Source organism: Sinocyclocheilus grahami, unplaced genomic scaffold, assembly GCF_001515645.1.
Source record: "Sinocyclocheilus grahami isolate Dianchi unplaced genomic scaffold, SAMN03320097.WGS_v1.1 scaffold200.1, whole genome shotgun sequence".
Taxonomy (NCBI): Eukaryota; Metazoa; Chordata; class Actinopteri; order Cypriniformes; family Cyprinidae; genus Sinocyclocheilus; species Sinocyclocheilus grahami.
In genome coordinates, this window is record NW_015505379.1 from 798,051 (window position 1) to 811,956 (window position 13,906).

The 13,906-nt window shown below is 38.3% G+C and overlaps 1 protein-coding gene across 1 annotated transcript; it reads right to left on the bottom strand.

The window, feature by feature from the left end:
* Positions 1-8,386: 8,386 nt before the first annotated feature.
* Positions 8,387-12,925, bottom strand: tnfsf12 (TNF superfamily member 12). Its single transcript, XM_016285697.1, has 5 exons — positions 12,238-12,925; positions 10,993-11,167; positions 10,864-10,887; positions 10,647-10,774; positions 8,387-9,771 (listed from the first exon to the last, which is right to left on the bottom strand). The coding sequence occupies exons 1-5, from the start codon at positions 12,451-12,453 to the stop codon at positions 9,517-9,519; spliced, it is 798 nt and encodes a 265-aa protein (XP_016141183.1). The 5' UTR covers positions 12,454-12,925; the 3' UTR covers positions 8,387-9,516.
* Between the last annotated feature and the right edge of the window lie 981 nt (positions 12,926-13,906).

The window sequence follows — 13,906 nt, forward strand, 5'->3', positions numbered from 1 at the left end:
ATTTCTCTGCATCACTTTATACAGTATCTCTCTTTCTTTTATCATTTATCCACTCTCCTTCTCTCTTTCTCTCTTACACGCACATGCTGCCTCACAATGTCAGAAGTGAAGGATTCCAAAGACGGCAGTTTTTCCAAAATACCACAAGTTTGTTTTCTGTCATTAATACCCCTGATCCAATCAAAACTGTTTTGGAACTGAGGCACAGTGGAGTGGAACTATCTTTTTCCTGGAAACTGCGGACCTCTCGAAAAACTCTCCTGCCATGGACTCTCTGCGTTCCTAAACCAGGACTGTGAAATGTTAAAATGGCACGAAATCACTCCGTATTTATGAAGACTGACTCTTCATCACAGCAACCTGTCCAGTGGGGTGATGCAGACAGATATATATCTGCACCTGATCTGAGATTAGTTGTATGATTTTCCAGAGCTATCTTATTGAAGGAATGCACTGATCTTGGGTCAGAAGACCTTCATTCTGAGTATGCACACGATTTAGCCTTTCTGACCAAATTCCTGTGCTGTGCTAGAGCCAGATTCAATCCCCAGCAGGACGTTTATACAGTACATTACTGTTGTATGAGAACTCCCTGCATTCTACAAAAATGCACAAACACTCCCACGTGTGCACACTCATGCACGCTTGAGAGCCACTTAAGTAGCTCTGTATTTTCCACCACATGGTGTGTTTTATTGTAATGGCGTGGAGTGTGTTTGTGTGTGTGTGCATGGTCTTGCAGTATCAATGAACTGAAGCTGATTGTGCATATGTTTGTGTTCGCTTGTGAGTGTACTGTACGAGTGAAGATTCAGGGCTGCCGATGTGTGGGTTCTTCTGTGTGAGTGATTAATTGTGTGAGTGTGCTGGTTGTTTGGATAAGCTGGGTCACTGAGGCCATCTCTGTATGTTTTTTCTGGTTTACTGAGAAGTAGAGAGGTTGGTGTGCTGGAGCAAAACTGGGTGCCCTCAGGTCAGAGAAAGTGGCATGCAGAGAAAGATGGTTGAAAGGTAGACAGTCTGAGAAAGAGATCTGAAGAACACTTTTATGGGCGACTGGTGGATATGTTGATAAGCATTTAATGTGTTGATTTTTTCTTCAATTAATTTGGATGAAAAAGCCAAATTTATTTTCTGAATTTTATAAAAGCAAGTTAATCCACATGTTGCCCGGTGCTCTCTGTGCAAATTGAAGGCTGTAAAAACAAATATAGATGTATAAAAGTGGGCTTTGCTAAACACGATGGGCAATAAAATGAATCAAATAAAATATAAATGTTACAAAAATCAACTGTTTACAGGAACACAAACATTTTACTGACATAGAGTTTGGGGTTAGTAGGGTTTGTTGAATGTTTTTGAAAGATGTCTGTTATATTCACCAAGGCTGCATTCATTTGATTCTAATATGCTGATTTGGTGCTCAAGAAACATTTCTTATTATTGTCAATGTTGAATAGTTGTGCCGCTTTATATTTTTGTGTAAACCATGATTTATTGTTTTCAGGATTCTTTGATTGAACAGAAAGCTGAAAAGAACAGCATTTATTTGAAATAGAACTTTTGTAACATTATAAATGTCTTTACTGTCCGCTTGATCAATTTGATGCATCCTTGCTGAATAACAGCATTAATTAAAAAATAAAAATCTTACTGTCCCCTAACTTTTGAACAGTACTATAGTAACATGTTAATATCATTTTTCCTGAATAAGTTTTCCTGTAAAGGAACTTATATATTTTTATCTCATTACAGTTACTGCTCTGTTAAAAATATTTGTACTGGTAAAATCTAAATTTAACATCCAACAGAAAATATTTCATCAAAATGAATTATTGACCTTCATAATTTCTCACAAAGTGAAGACTTTAAAATAAAACAAGGCCCAATTAATAGATAATGATAATGTTGTTTTTTATATATTTTTATAAATATTATATTTTTAATATTCATTATTATTGATTTTATCAATTAATCATTACAGCCCTAGATATGAGAGGCAGATAGCCTGGGAAGAGAGACAACAATAAAAGAAAGAGTCAGTCTGAGAGAGTGAATCGGTCCGAGAGGGACAGAAAGACTTGTCTGACAGAAACACACGGTCTGAAAGAGACATTTTGGAATAGAGAGACAGTCTGGTTAAAAAAGGTAATCTGAGAGAGACAAGTCTGGGAAAAAGAAGCAGCCTGAACGAGAGACAGTCTGAGTGAGAAAGTCAGATAGTTCCAAGATTGTTGATTGTAGAAGCAGAGTCAAGTCACTCCGAGATCTGAATCTGAGTAATGAATTATTTTCCTTGGCTCACGCTGCAGGAGTATGCAGTACAATGTTCAGAGATATGAAAGTCACTCAGCGGGTTTCTAGCTCAGCATTTCCCACTAGTAAAGAGCCTCAATGCATTCCAAGCTCTCTCCAGACGCGTTCCCATGTGAAGGCCATGCATTCTTCTTCTCTTAGTGCATGTTTACGAAACGGTGCCAGTCTTAATCAGATAATTGAACTCAAGCGTTAGCATTAGCCCGTTCCAGTGCACACATTTCTTTTTTGCACACTCCAGAACATTAATATCAGCCAAAACCTGTAGCACAACAAACGACTCTAGCGTTATTGTCCTTGGAAAAACTTTGGTTGTGTAATTTTGAGGAACATGTGCCAAGAGGGATTGTTCCTTTGAAGATCTTGCAACTGTTCTTCAGTTCCCTGCATGTTTAGGCCTGAGACAAAACAGGTACCCCGAGTGCACAGTCAAGGTGGCTGTCAGTCAGGATATTGTGCAACAAATAAATTACATTTTGATTTGGAAAAATGTCTTGAAATAGAGATGCAGTTCTTCAAACCAAAGGCAGTAAGTGCTATAACCCCATTTACAGAATAGAATAGCGACATATTCGCATGACCATCTTGAACGTGATTAAAATCTGCAAATCTCATGCAAAACTCCGAATTGTGCAGATTCCTGTTGAAATGACTGGATTTCGCCCATGAGATTTCGCTGAGCAATGGTAAATGTAGCCGTAACTTTTTATTGTGGGTCATTTATAGTCATTTCATGCGTTCACTAGACCACGTACAGTACTGTAGGATGTTCCCGGCAGGACAGTTAGACGTGTCTTAGACATTTATATGTGACACAAATGATGGCAGCTATCATGTCTGTCTGAGTCATACTGTGAGTTTGCAAAAAAATTAAAAATCTACACGTACAGCAAATGAAGCTAAAGAATTTCACACACTATACACTCACTATGTGCTTGTGTGTGGTGAACTAAAATGCTCAACAATACTGTTGTCCTCACATATATCTTTTTATAGAAGATGAGGTTTTGTATTATTATTATTACTGTGTATGGTATATAGTATACTCTGACTGTATGCAAGTTTACCCATTAAAGGATGTTAACAATGGAGCGCAATGTGGATGTATTTATTTATTTGTCTGTGGCTAGGTAGGGATGGGCAATATATTGGTACTGTATCAGTTATTAATAATGAATAATGTTTATTGGTTGATTTTGGATATTTAATTGTGCATGTTAATTACCCCTATTTTTACATTTAGGTTACCATTGCTGGCATCTATGTTGGTAACTACAAGTTAAACTTTAAAATTTGTTTAAAATTAGTGACAGATCTTTTCTTCCATATTGTTACTTACATCTGAGGAAAAATAATTTTGGGGGAAAAAAAAGAAAGAAAATGTAAAATGGGACTTGGTTCTATCCATTGGTTGTTGAGTTGGATTTTAAGATGTGAGATGTGTAAGACCAATAAAATATAAATTTACTAAATTGACTAAATAGATGATAGGATGAATTTTCATTTCATGTCGAATTTGATTGTAATATTTATCTCAAAATGATCATCTGTCTTTTATGCTTTGTTATAATGTTGTGATACCTAAACTCACAACATCTAAAATGACTGAAATCCAGAAGATTTATTTTTATCGTCTATTAATCAGTAAGTTGTGCTCTTGATCATGTTGCTTTGGATAGAAGCAAAATGACTGCTTTCCAAACAATGTTAGAATAACCAGTGGGTCAAATTTACCAATAATTGTGTCTTCAAGTCTTCAAGTACGTAATTTACACACATATTTGTTCCTGAATAGTCCATACTTGGTATAATAGGAATGATGGGCATGAATACTCTGCACTGACAGCATTAATGATGACTTTTAACCCAATTTAAAACGGAGGAACCAAAACAACACTGGAACCCTTTGACTTTCGTTGAATGGTCAGAAAACATTTTCCAGAATATATTTTGTTCCACAGAAGAAAGAAGGTCAAACAAGTTTGGAATGACATTAAGGTGAGTAAATGATGGCAGAAATTTCATTTTAGAGTGTACTGTCCCTTTAAGAGGATTTGGGTGGTTTGGGTGGTTTGAGAGGATACACACATATTTCTACGTAAAAAAAGAGGGGGAAAAATAGCAGTACCCTGGTATGTTTACTTCATCTTTCAAAAAAAAGAAAAAACACGAGGTAAAGTTTATAACCTACCACGACAGTAAGGAAGTAATGTATAATGTTTGATTAAAACAGTATTGGCTGCAGTATTGTCTTGGGATAAAAAGACAAGTTTGTTATGAAGTTTATTTAGCCTTATATTGGGACATCAAGCATTGATATGTAGAGTTCCCTGCCTTTTTAACTATGTATTTACAGTGAGGTGAAGAGTGTTCAAAAGCATTCTTAAACCTCCATAATAGTGTTTAAGATTGTTACTGAAGCACGTTTGGCAGTCCTACACTTTCCAAACTCCCCTTTGACTCTTTCCCTGTCATCCCCCCATCACTTCACCCTCACCATCTTTCATTCAAACGAATCGCTTACATCTCAGTCCTATCCTTTCTTCACATTTCTACTTGTTTTTACAAGCTCTTTGATATTGTTTGCGTATTTAAACTCAGTTTCATTGTGTTCTCCTGTTTTTAACCTGATTATTACAACTAAGATTATTGTTGTTGCTCTTGATGTTGTCCTTGATTGCGAAGCTTCTACCAAATGAAAATAATAATAAAAAAAAAACAGTCAAAACATTGATGCATTGTATGTTTGGTCCATGACATTTCTCTATACCGGACCTCTTGTAATAATATTCCACAAAGAGGTCAAAAGGACTTCAGATTGATTGATATCATTGCTATCTAACGGACATCACTTGTATCTAGATTTGGGCCTTGCAAATGCAAACTAATAACTTGTATGCAGTGGATCACATGTAACCATGAAATTGAAAACATATGAATGCATATATTCAAATCAGCAAATGAAATTCCTTCTGCAGTGTTTCTTTATGATCTTTGGCTCCTACAAAAGCAAGCCTTGTAATGTAATCGCCTTAAATGGTAATACAACTGTAAAGGGTTAATCAGCAGATGTGAACTCTTGTATATGGCTGCATTTGAACTATTCCTAGCTAGGCCACAACTGAGAGTTGAAATGTTAATTTATTTGCTCTTGTCCCAGTATAGTTCTTCTGATGAAACTGAAATATTGTTGATTTCAGTGCTTGGTATTATTTGGGAGAGTTGACAAATCAAGCACTTTCTGTCCATTTTTCATTTCTGTCTTTTAATATTTTTGTTGTCAGCCTTTTTTGCATTTTGATTGTTTCCTGCTAAGTGTCACTATGTACGTTGTGATTCCAGACAGTCAGTGACATTGATGTGATCGACATTCGGCACACCGAACGGAACATGTTAATAATGCATCTTTCTCTCTTTTGTTTTGTTTTGTTTGTAATAAAATAAAAATTCAAATGAACAATTTCTGTTTTGCTTTTCTTTTTATGAAGTAAAGAAGGTTGGGAGATTTTTATCGGTTCATTGCTATTTCTACTGCAGGGCTCCAGACTGACTAAACAAAAAATTTAATTTGCAACAGTAATTTAAAATAATACTCACTACTGACCAGTGTTGGGGGTAACTCATTACAAGTAATGCGAGTTACGTAATCAGATTACTTTTTTCAAGTAACTAGTAAAGTAACGCATTACTTTTTTAATTTACAAGAAAATATCTGAGTTACTTTTTCAAAAAAGTAATGCCAGTTACTTTGTTTTCCCATTTATTGACTGACAAGTCTCCTGTCCCCATATTGGGAGAAATCTGAAGTACAGAGGCGTTGTGTGCGCTGTGTGAACATGATGTTACTGTAGTTCTAGACTACATGTGAATGTGCATTAATTCATCCCACTCACAAAAAACAGATGTAGTATTCATCAAAATGAATTAAAACAGTGAAATGCAAACTCAGAACATGACGCAAACCTGCAACAATTTATGTTAAAATAACACAAATGTATCTAATCCCATTTTATTAACCAATGTCTTTGCTGCTGACCTTTGATAATCCAGTTCAACCATACTAATAAGCAAAAATGACTTTAGATAAACTAACAATTGTGCTTTGTTTTTTTATTGCTGAAGAGTGTTTCTTCTCCTGCGTTCTACTGTACAGACGTGAATTTACTTTTGCTTCAGCCTGAGGTTTATTCATTACACTTTTTGGTGTGAAAGGGCTTTTATATTTGCTATAAATATAACTTCTTATATTAAAAACAATCAAGCCCTGCTTAAATTTAAAAAGTAACGCAAAAGTAATATAACGCATTACTTTCCATAAAAAGTAACTAAGTAACGTAATTAGTTACTTTTTTAAGGAGTAATGCAATATTGTAATGCATTACTTTTAAAAGTAACTTTCCCCAACACTGCTACTAACAACAGTCGGGAATGTTTTGTGTGTCCATTGCGGTTACGTCAGAAATCATCTTGTAAAGGTGTCTTACACCCTGCCGTTTATGCAGTGCGAGCACTGATGTCCGATTCGTGAACAAGTGACTCTTATAAACCGGTTCAGTCAAAAATATTCACAAAACCGCCTCGAACTCGCTAGCGGTTTGAATCAGTGAATCATTCAGAATCAGGACCGTTACTGAATTCACAACTGACTCTCTCACTCACCGATCCACGAGTCCAGGAACCGTTACTGTGATGATTACTTAATTTCATGTTCATGTTTTTGTCTGGTCAAAAACTACACCACAAAGAGCATTTCGACACACCGAATGGAACATGCTAATAATCTTCTCGACTTTGGTACAGTCAGTCAGACGTACATGTTTAAATGAAACATATCAAGCAAATGTTCAAATGTCTTTTAAAGTCGTACTATTTTGTCCTATTTGACTACGAATTTTTAATAGGGCTGGGTAAAAAATATCGATATCTCGATTTTAATTCGATTCACATTTTTAAGAAACGATATCGATTTGATGCTGCTAAAAAGAACATTATTTTGTGTATTTGGTGTAATGAAATGTGTTTATGCGGTTTAAGGTTCAAAAAGCACATTATTTTGCACATACTGTACATTATTGTTTCTCCTCTATACCCCGGCTTTCTGAAACGCGTCGATTTTTACAAAGCTCATCGGTCTGAAAAGCGAGGTGTGCTCTGATTGGACAGCTATCCAGTGCGTTGTGATTGGCCGAATACCTCAAGCGTGTGACGGAAATGTTACGTCCCTTACCATATTGTGATGCCCTGTCAGGCTGGAGCGACGAGACATAAACATTAAAACCCGTTATAAACGAGGCATTTGTTGCATCCAGTGGTGACATAATTACAGATTATAATGACTTATACTGTCTTTTTACGCATTGCGTTGCATTGCGCCGCATAAACATAAAACCATGTCTGCATTTGTGATCGGAGAAACAACAAACAACAAGTGCTAATCTACACTGCTCAAAACTCACTTTTGAATCATCAGTGGCAAATCCTTTAAATATAAAAAAACTTACTTACAGTCTGTGAGTCAGAACAGCCGGCATTGTAGTCTACTCTACCAGGATCAGGAAACAGTCCTCCATAAAATGCGCTGCACACATCTGAATATTTGGGTTAAACTGTTCTGGAACAGTGTTGTAAATACAACTTAACCACTGATTTCTAGTCGTGTCCTCTTTTGGAAGGCCAAACAAAGTAGTTTCGCTTTCACAACGAAACAGCGTCACACACCGCAGCTTTGAGTGAGCGGAGGCCGGAGGCTAGAGTGAGCAGAGGCGGGCGGGCTTGAGAACGGCTTAGCTGGCGGATTCGATGAAGGAGCGGCAACCACATGTGACGACCCCGGGCTGGACTCCGCTTCGTCCATGGTGAAAGCCGATCTGGCGATCCACAGCGCAAAGTTGATGTATTTCCTCAGCGACCAGCACAGATCAGCTCTAGGCATGATGAAGCGGATATCGTCCTCTTTTGGAAGACCAAACAAAGTAGTTTCGCTTTCACAACGAAACACACAGCACCTTCACGATATGGCAGCAGCGGCAACAACAATAATACTACAGCGAGAATAAAAGTTGCGGGCGGGATTATTAGGAAACCCATTTGGAGCAAAGTGTATTTCGAACAGCGGTTGTAATTTCCATTTCAGATTTAATTGACAGTATTGACAAGATTTACGAAAGGCTTCAGGAGCGGTAGGTCAGGTAGACATTGACAGATTGGAGTCACCAGTGGTTTCATACATTTCTAATTAGTGAGATTAAATGAAATTACGATGGTGTAAAAATCTGTAACTTTACCTTTTAAAAAATATAACATGAAATTGCACATTATATAAAAACTAAAGGCATACTGTGACTTTTTTAAAGGTCTGTGCCATCCATGTCATCAACTTCATGCAATATGTACACACAGTCCACTTTCAGTATAACAAAAGTTTAAAGTATCTGCTTTAATAAGTCACTGCCTTTTCATCGATAAATATTAATATATGTTTCATATGTCACAGTGACAGTGTGTTTGGGGAAAAAAAAAATTCTGGCTTGTTGTTTCAAATTGATGCAACAACAAAAGTAAAGTTTCTTGTATTATTTGATGCATATTTGGTCACTCTTGAGTTTTCATAACGACCAGCCAAAACCTTCATTTTTCTGCACTAAAACACATCCAGTGGTAAGGCAGTTCAAGAACTAGGGCAACTCTGTTTTGGTCCAGCCAAGTAACCAGTGGTGAAACCTCTCATACTTGTAGTGGCCTGCAACGCTGCTGAAAATTCATCGTCCCTCTGGTCAAACTGGTTATGCCAGTATATAAGTCAACCAAGCTGCTGGAGCAATGTCTCTGGTATGCTGTAATTAAATGCTATATTTATATAGTAGAAATTGTGCTGGTTTGCTTTTAATAAGGCATTTGCAGCCAAACCGACAGAGTACCAAATTATTCTCCATAAATTGGTCCAGCAAGGCAAGTTGTGCAGTCATTAACATCCCGATGACATCTTCATAGAAGGACACTTGTGTTCATAAAGGGGTCGTCCGTGACCATGGACAGCTGATTATAGAAACGTTTTTCACTGAGTCAAAATTTCCTCTTTTAAGGCAACGCCAGGTTCAAAGAGACAGGTTTAGGTTAGGTAATTTAAGGCCAGTGATCTGTGGAAAACTATAAAACTATTTTGTTCATACAGCTGAGGTGTCTGGAAAACTGTCTGTGCCTCTAGTTAACTTTGAAGAGGCCAAAGTAGTGTTTGCCTGACATCTGCAGACTGAAGGAACCTCCGGTGACCGCCTTCAGCTCGGCGCCCTTGTTAAGGCGTAGGAGGCCAGAGACCTGGCAAGGCTTTAGGAAGTGAAACTTGTGGGAGCCAGACGCTGGTGTGGTTCCATACCCCTCGATGCACTGGAGCAAAGGGCCTTTAGGAACAGACACCTCGAGCTTCACGTACTGACTCTGGTTCTCGTTGAAGTGTACCTGGTGGTGGAAATGCAGAAACAGAACAAGTGAAACAGGAATGACCAATTAAGAGCAGGAGACATAGCAAAAGGCTTTCAACAGGGAGCAAAAGAAATAAGTTATGACTAAACCAGAAACCTTTTGATTTGATTTAACAGAAACCACAGAAAAGGGCTTTTCACCCTTGAAATAGTTAACCTTGGGTCATTTGAAACCCTGGGTAAATGGAATCATATCTTGTTTCACATTTCACACTGCTCAATCTACACCTGGGGTTAACAATGAATCCTCGGTATTCATACGCTGACGTTTCACACTGTACATTCCTGAACCCTTGGTTAATGTTCTTATTTGCATATTTGCAGTGTCAGCGACATTGATTGGATGAATGCAGCATATTGACCTATTTACATGAAGGCTCTAGCATTGCTCATCCTCACATATTGCCGATTATACTATCGAGTTTTTCCTGAATGGATATTTTGGACTATAAAGGTAAGAATATAACAGTCTCTTCGTTACTCCATTTCACGTGTTTTCTGTTACATTTTACTCATCAAACAGTTGTTTATCCAGAGCAGGGTTTCATCACCCCAGGTCTATCTATCTTCATTCTCTGTACAAAATATCTATACACATTCAAATATGAAGGCTTTTGAAAACTTTTATTTTCTAGTTATATGTTAATAGTTATATGAATTTCTTGGAATTTTAATTCTACTACCTTATAATTCAAATTGCAATTCTGCATCCTGTTTGCTGCCTCAATTATTAAGTATTATGTTTATTAAGACCAAAAGGGCACAACAATTTTGATATACACAAACACATCCACACACAAAAAGGTAGCATATGTAGATGATACCACTGCAGGCAATGTGCCTGGAACTCACTTGACAGTACAGGAAGTAGACGCCGCTGCGCTCCACTTTGAAGGTGCCAGTCTCTGGATTATAATGCACCGCCCTGCTCATATTCAGCTGCTCCTCAGTCCATCCTTTAATGACTCCCTCACTGCCCACTAGGACACACACATTATTAGAGAATATTCCATATGACACGTACTGTTAGAGAATATTCCACATATATATATACTCCCAAATAACTCACCCTTTTGGAAGGAATCGTTGGTTACTGTTAAAAATGATATATATATATATATATATATTAGTCTGGGGGAAAAACAGCAGTTGGGTTTTTCATTGTTAAATAAAGTGATTTGCAATACTGTCCACTTACTCTCAAAATGAGAGGCCACTTTTCGTCCATTTCCTTTCCTCCCTCCCGCTTGCGAGATAAAGACAAAAGAAAGGCATGTTTTGGAAAAAGAGACAAAACTCTCTGGGATGCAGATAAGAGTCATCCATGTGGAGCTCCTGCGACTTCCAGCATTAAACAGCTGTGCAGATGCAAACATCATGGATTAATCTAGAATAATTTATACACCAGCTAAAGTCCTGATTGTCAAAGCAGATGGTGAAATAGTTCCTTTCAGCTCTGTTCTACACTACTCCTAGCCTTTGTTTTCAGTAACAGGCACCATGCACAGTATTTTCTGCTTTCACCCCACGAGCTGGTTTCAGTCAACAAAGAGGCAAAACTTAGAAAAAAAAAATATTAAAATTAGACACTGCAAGAAAAATTAGTTGTTGGCTTTCTTAACCTTTCTCATGCAGAAAATAATCTTCCTATGAAATGAGACAGATTAACAGCTATGGCTACTGTTCAACTAAAGGCAATAATTCTTTAATAATTTTTTTCTTTGCCCCTCTCCAGAGACTCTCGAATCTCGCCTCAGGGGAGCTGCCTAAACTCCCGCTAGTGCGTCAAAATGTGCATTGACTGATCACCTAAATGGTTAAAACGACTGTTATTTCTGGCTGACCGTTTCAACTTGAAGCTGTGACTGTCCCTAAGGGGCATTATTCTGGGCTAGGAAAACAATATATTTTGAGGAATGATTGTGGATAATAAAAAGCTGACAAATAATGTGACAAGCATGTGAACGCTTTGTCAGCAGTTTAAAAAATGTCTGGCAACAGAAACCGCGGTTGTGCCTATAAGTGAAGTGAGTACCTGTCCATCTGGACTTTCAATCTACTCCAAGCAAAGTGCATTTGGACCTACACTCTCCATATACAGTAACCGAGTGCGCAAAAACTGTACTGTGCCCAGTGCTTGAAGTGGAAAAAAGAAGTGCTGGTACTCCCCCTGCCAACACGGGGTACTCCCCCGTGATTCACTATTCTCTCCATAATCTCTGATGAAATTGGCCGTATTTTTCTCTGCATTAGCCCTGTTTTGTGCGACTGTTTGAATTTGCTTACTAGATCCTTCGTGATTAAAAGAATGAAAACAGCATAATTGCAAAATCACTGCATGATTAGTGAGAACTGCTTTGACAAATGTGCTTGGGAATGCATGCTCGCGTCTGACGTGCACACGAAAAGACAAAAAGCAGAGCAAACGGGCGACCGCGTTTACCTGCTCTAAGCGCCTCTGCAGAGTTTGGAAAGACCTCGACAGGTCCTGCGTTTGTCGCATTGTCCACACTGTAAATATGGCACTGCACACGGCCAGGGACAGCGCGACCACGGCCATGAGCGACCAAACCAAGCGCAGTGTGCGGATCCGTCGCCTCTGAACGATTAGCTGCATTGTTGCGCACGCGGGTCGTTTACCGTTCTGGAGCTTCCACATCAATCATTCTGTCCATATTCCACGAGAACATCTCTGAGCCTCTCTGGTAGGTCCCATGCGCGAGAGCTTCTCCAGAGCGCAAATGCAGCTGTCGCAGGCGGTCAACGCAAACCTGGGTGCAATCGTTGCGAGATTGACCCAGCAAATCAGTCGCCGCTGGCAATGCTTTGGTATATGGAGAACTGTCTGCGTTTATTGCATAAACTGGCCCAAGTGGAACAGCAATATTCCTCTCATTCCTGTGCAGAGAGTTGACAGTAGCACAGCAACACTGTGGTATTTGGGTTTTATTCGCATCTTCCAGAGACCTGACCCTTTGGCATGACTTCCTCGTGTTCTCTTTGACAAATATACCATGGTCTAGTCCATACGAGGTGTCATTTCAAAGCACTTCTGCGTCCATGTGCTCAAGTGTGCACTGCAGGGAAGTGAGTCCTGCACAGCAGTGGAAAACAGATTTCCTTCCCCCCCTCGTGCGGTGCCAAGCATTCTTATTCTGCAGCGAAATACTATTTAGCTCTGTCCTGCCTCAAATCAACAAGTGCGCTTGTCCGCGTTTCTTTTTCTAGAGGGCTGGCTGAGCTGGTTGTTCTCTAAAGTTTTACAAAGTGTGACCATGGATTAATGGAGTAAAGAGTGCTGATTAAATTGTCACCACAATAAAATTAATTAAAAAAGAAAGAAAGGAAAGGGCTGCATAAAGCCAGGGAGCAATTAGTCTCTTTTTCGGATTCAAATTAGACCAATCTACGTTTTAATGTAACTGACTTGATGACCAGTTATTAAGAATTATGACTAGTCTTAAAAAATGAGATGACTAACTTTAAGACTAGTCTAAGCATTTATGCAACCGTTCACATACTCTATTTGTGGCCCTGGACCACAAAACCAGTTATAAGGGTCAATTTTTTTAAACTGAGTTTTATACATCATCTGAATAAATAAGCTTCCCATTGATGTATGGTTTGTTAGGATAGGACAATATTTGGCCGAGATACAACTATTTGAAAATCTGGAATCTGAGGGTGCAAAAAAAAAAATCGAAATATTGAGAAAATCGCCTTTAAAGTTGTCCAAATGAAGTTCTTAGCAATGCCTATTACTAACCAAAAATTAAGTTTTGATATATTTACGGTAGGAAATTTCCAAAATACCTTCGTGGAACATGATCTTTACTTAATACCCTAATGATTTTTGGCACATGACCCATACAATGTTTTTTTGGCTATTGCTACAAATATACCCAAGCGACTTAAGACTGGGTTTGTGGTCCAGGGTCACATTTCATAAGAAAAAACTCCAGCGACACACATTTAGTTTCTTTAACCTGAATCAGCTACTAAAACCATGTGAGTATTTTATTTAGTAGGCCTAGGCCTACACTCTAAAATGTTGGGTCAAATATGGACTAACCCAACTGTTGGGTTACATTTTGGTTACATTTTTAAATGAG

Excerpts from the sequence above, each read along its gene's own strand:
- tnfsf12 (XM_016285697.1), bottom strand. The coding sequence starts at position 12,453 with ATGTGGAAGCTCCAGAACGGTAAACGACCCGCGTGCGCAACAATGCAG. Across the intron at positions 11,168-12,237 it reads TGCAGAGGCGCTTAGAGCAG|TTTGCATCTGCACAGCTGTT; the intron begins GTAAACGCGGTC and ends TAATCCATGATG. Across the intron at positions 10,775-10,863 it reads CAACGATTCCTTCCAAAAGG|TGGGCAGTGAGGGAGTCATT; the intron begins GTGAGTTATTTG and ends TGTGTGTCCTAG.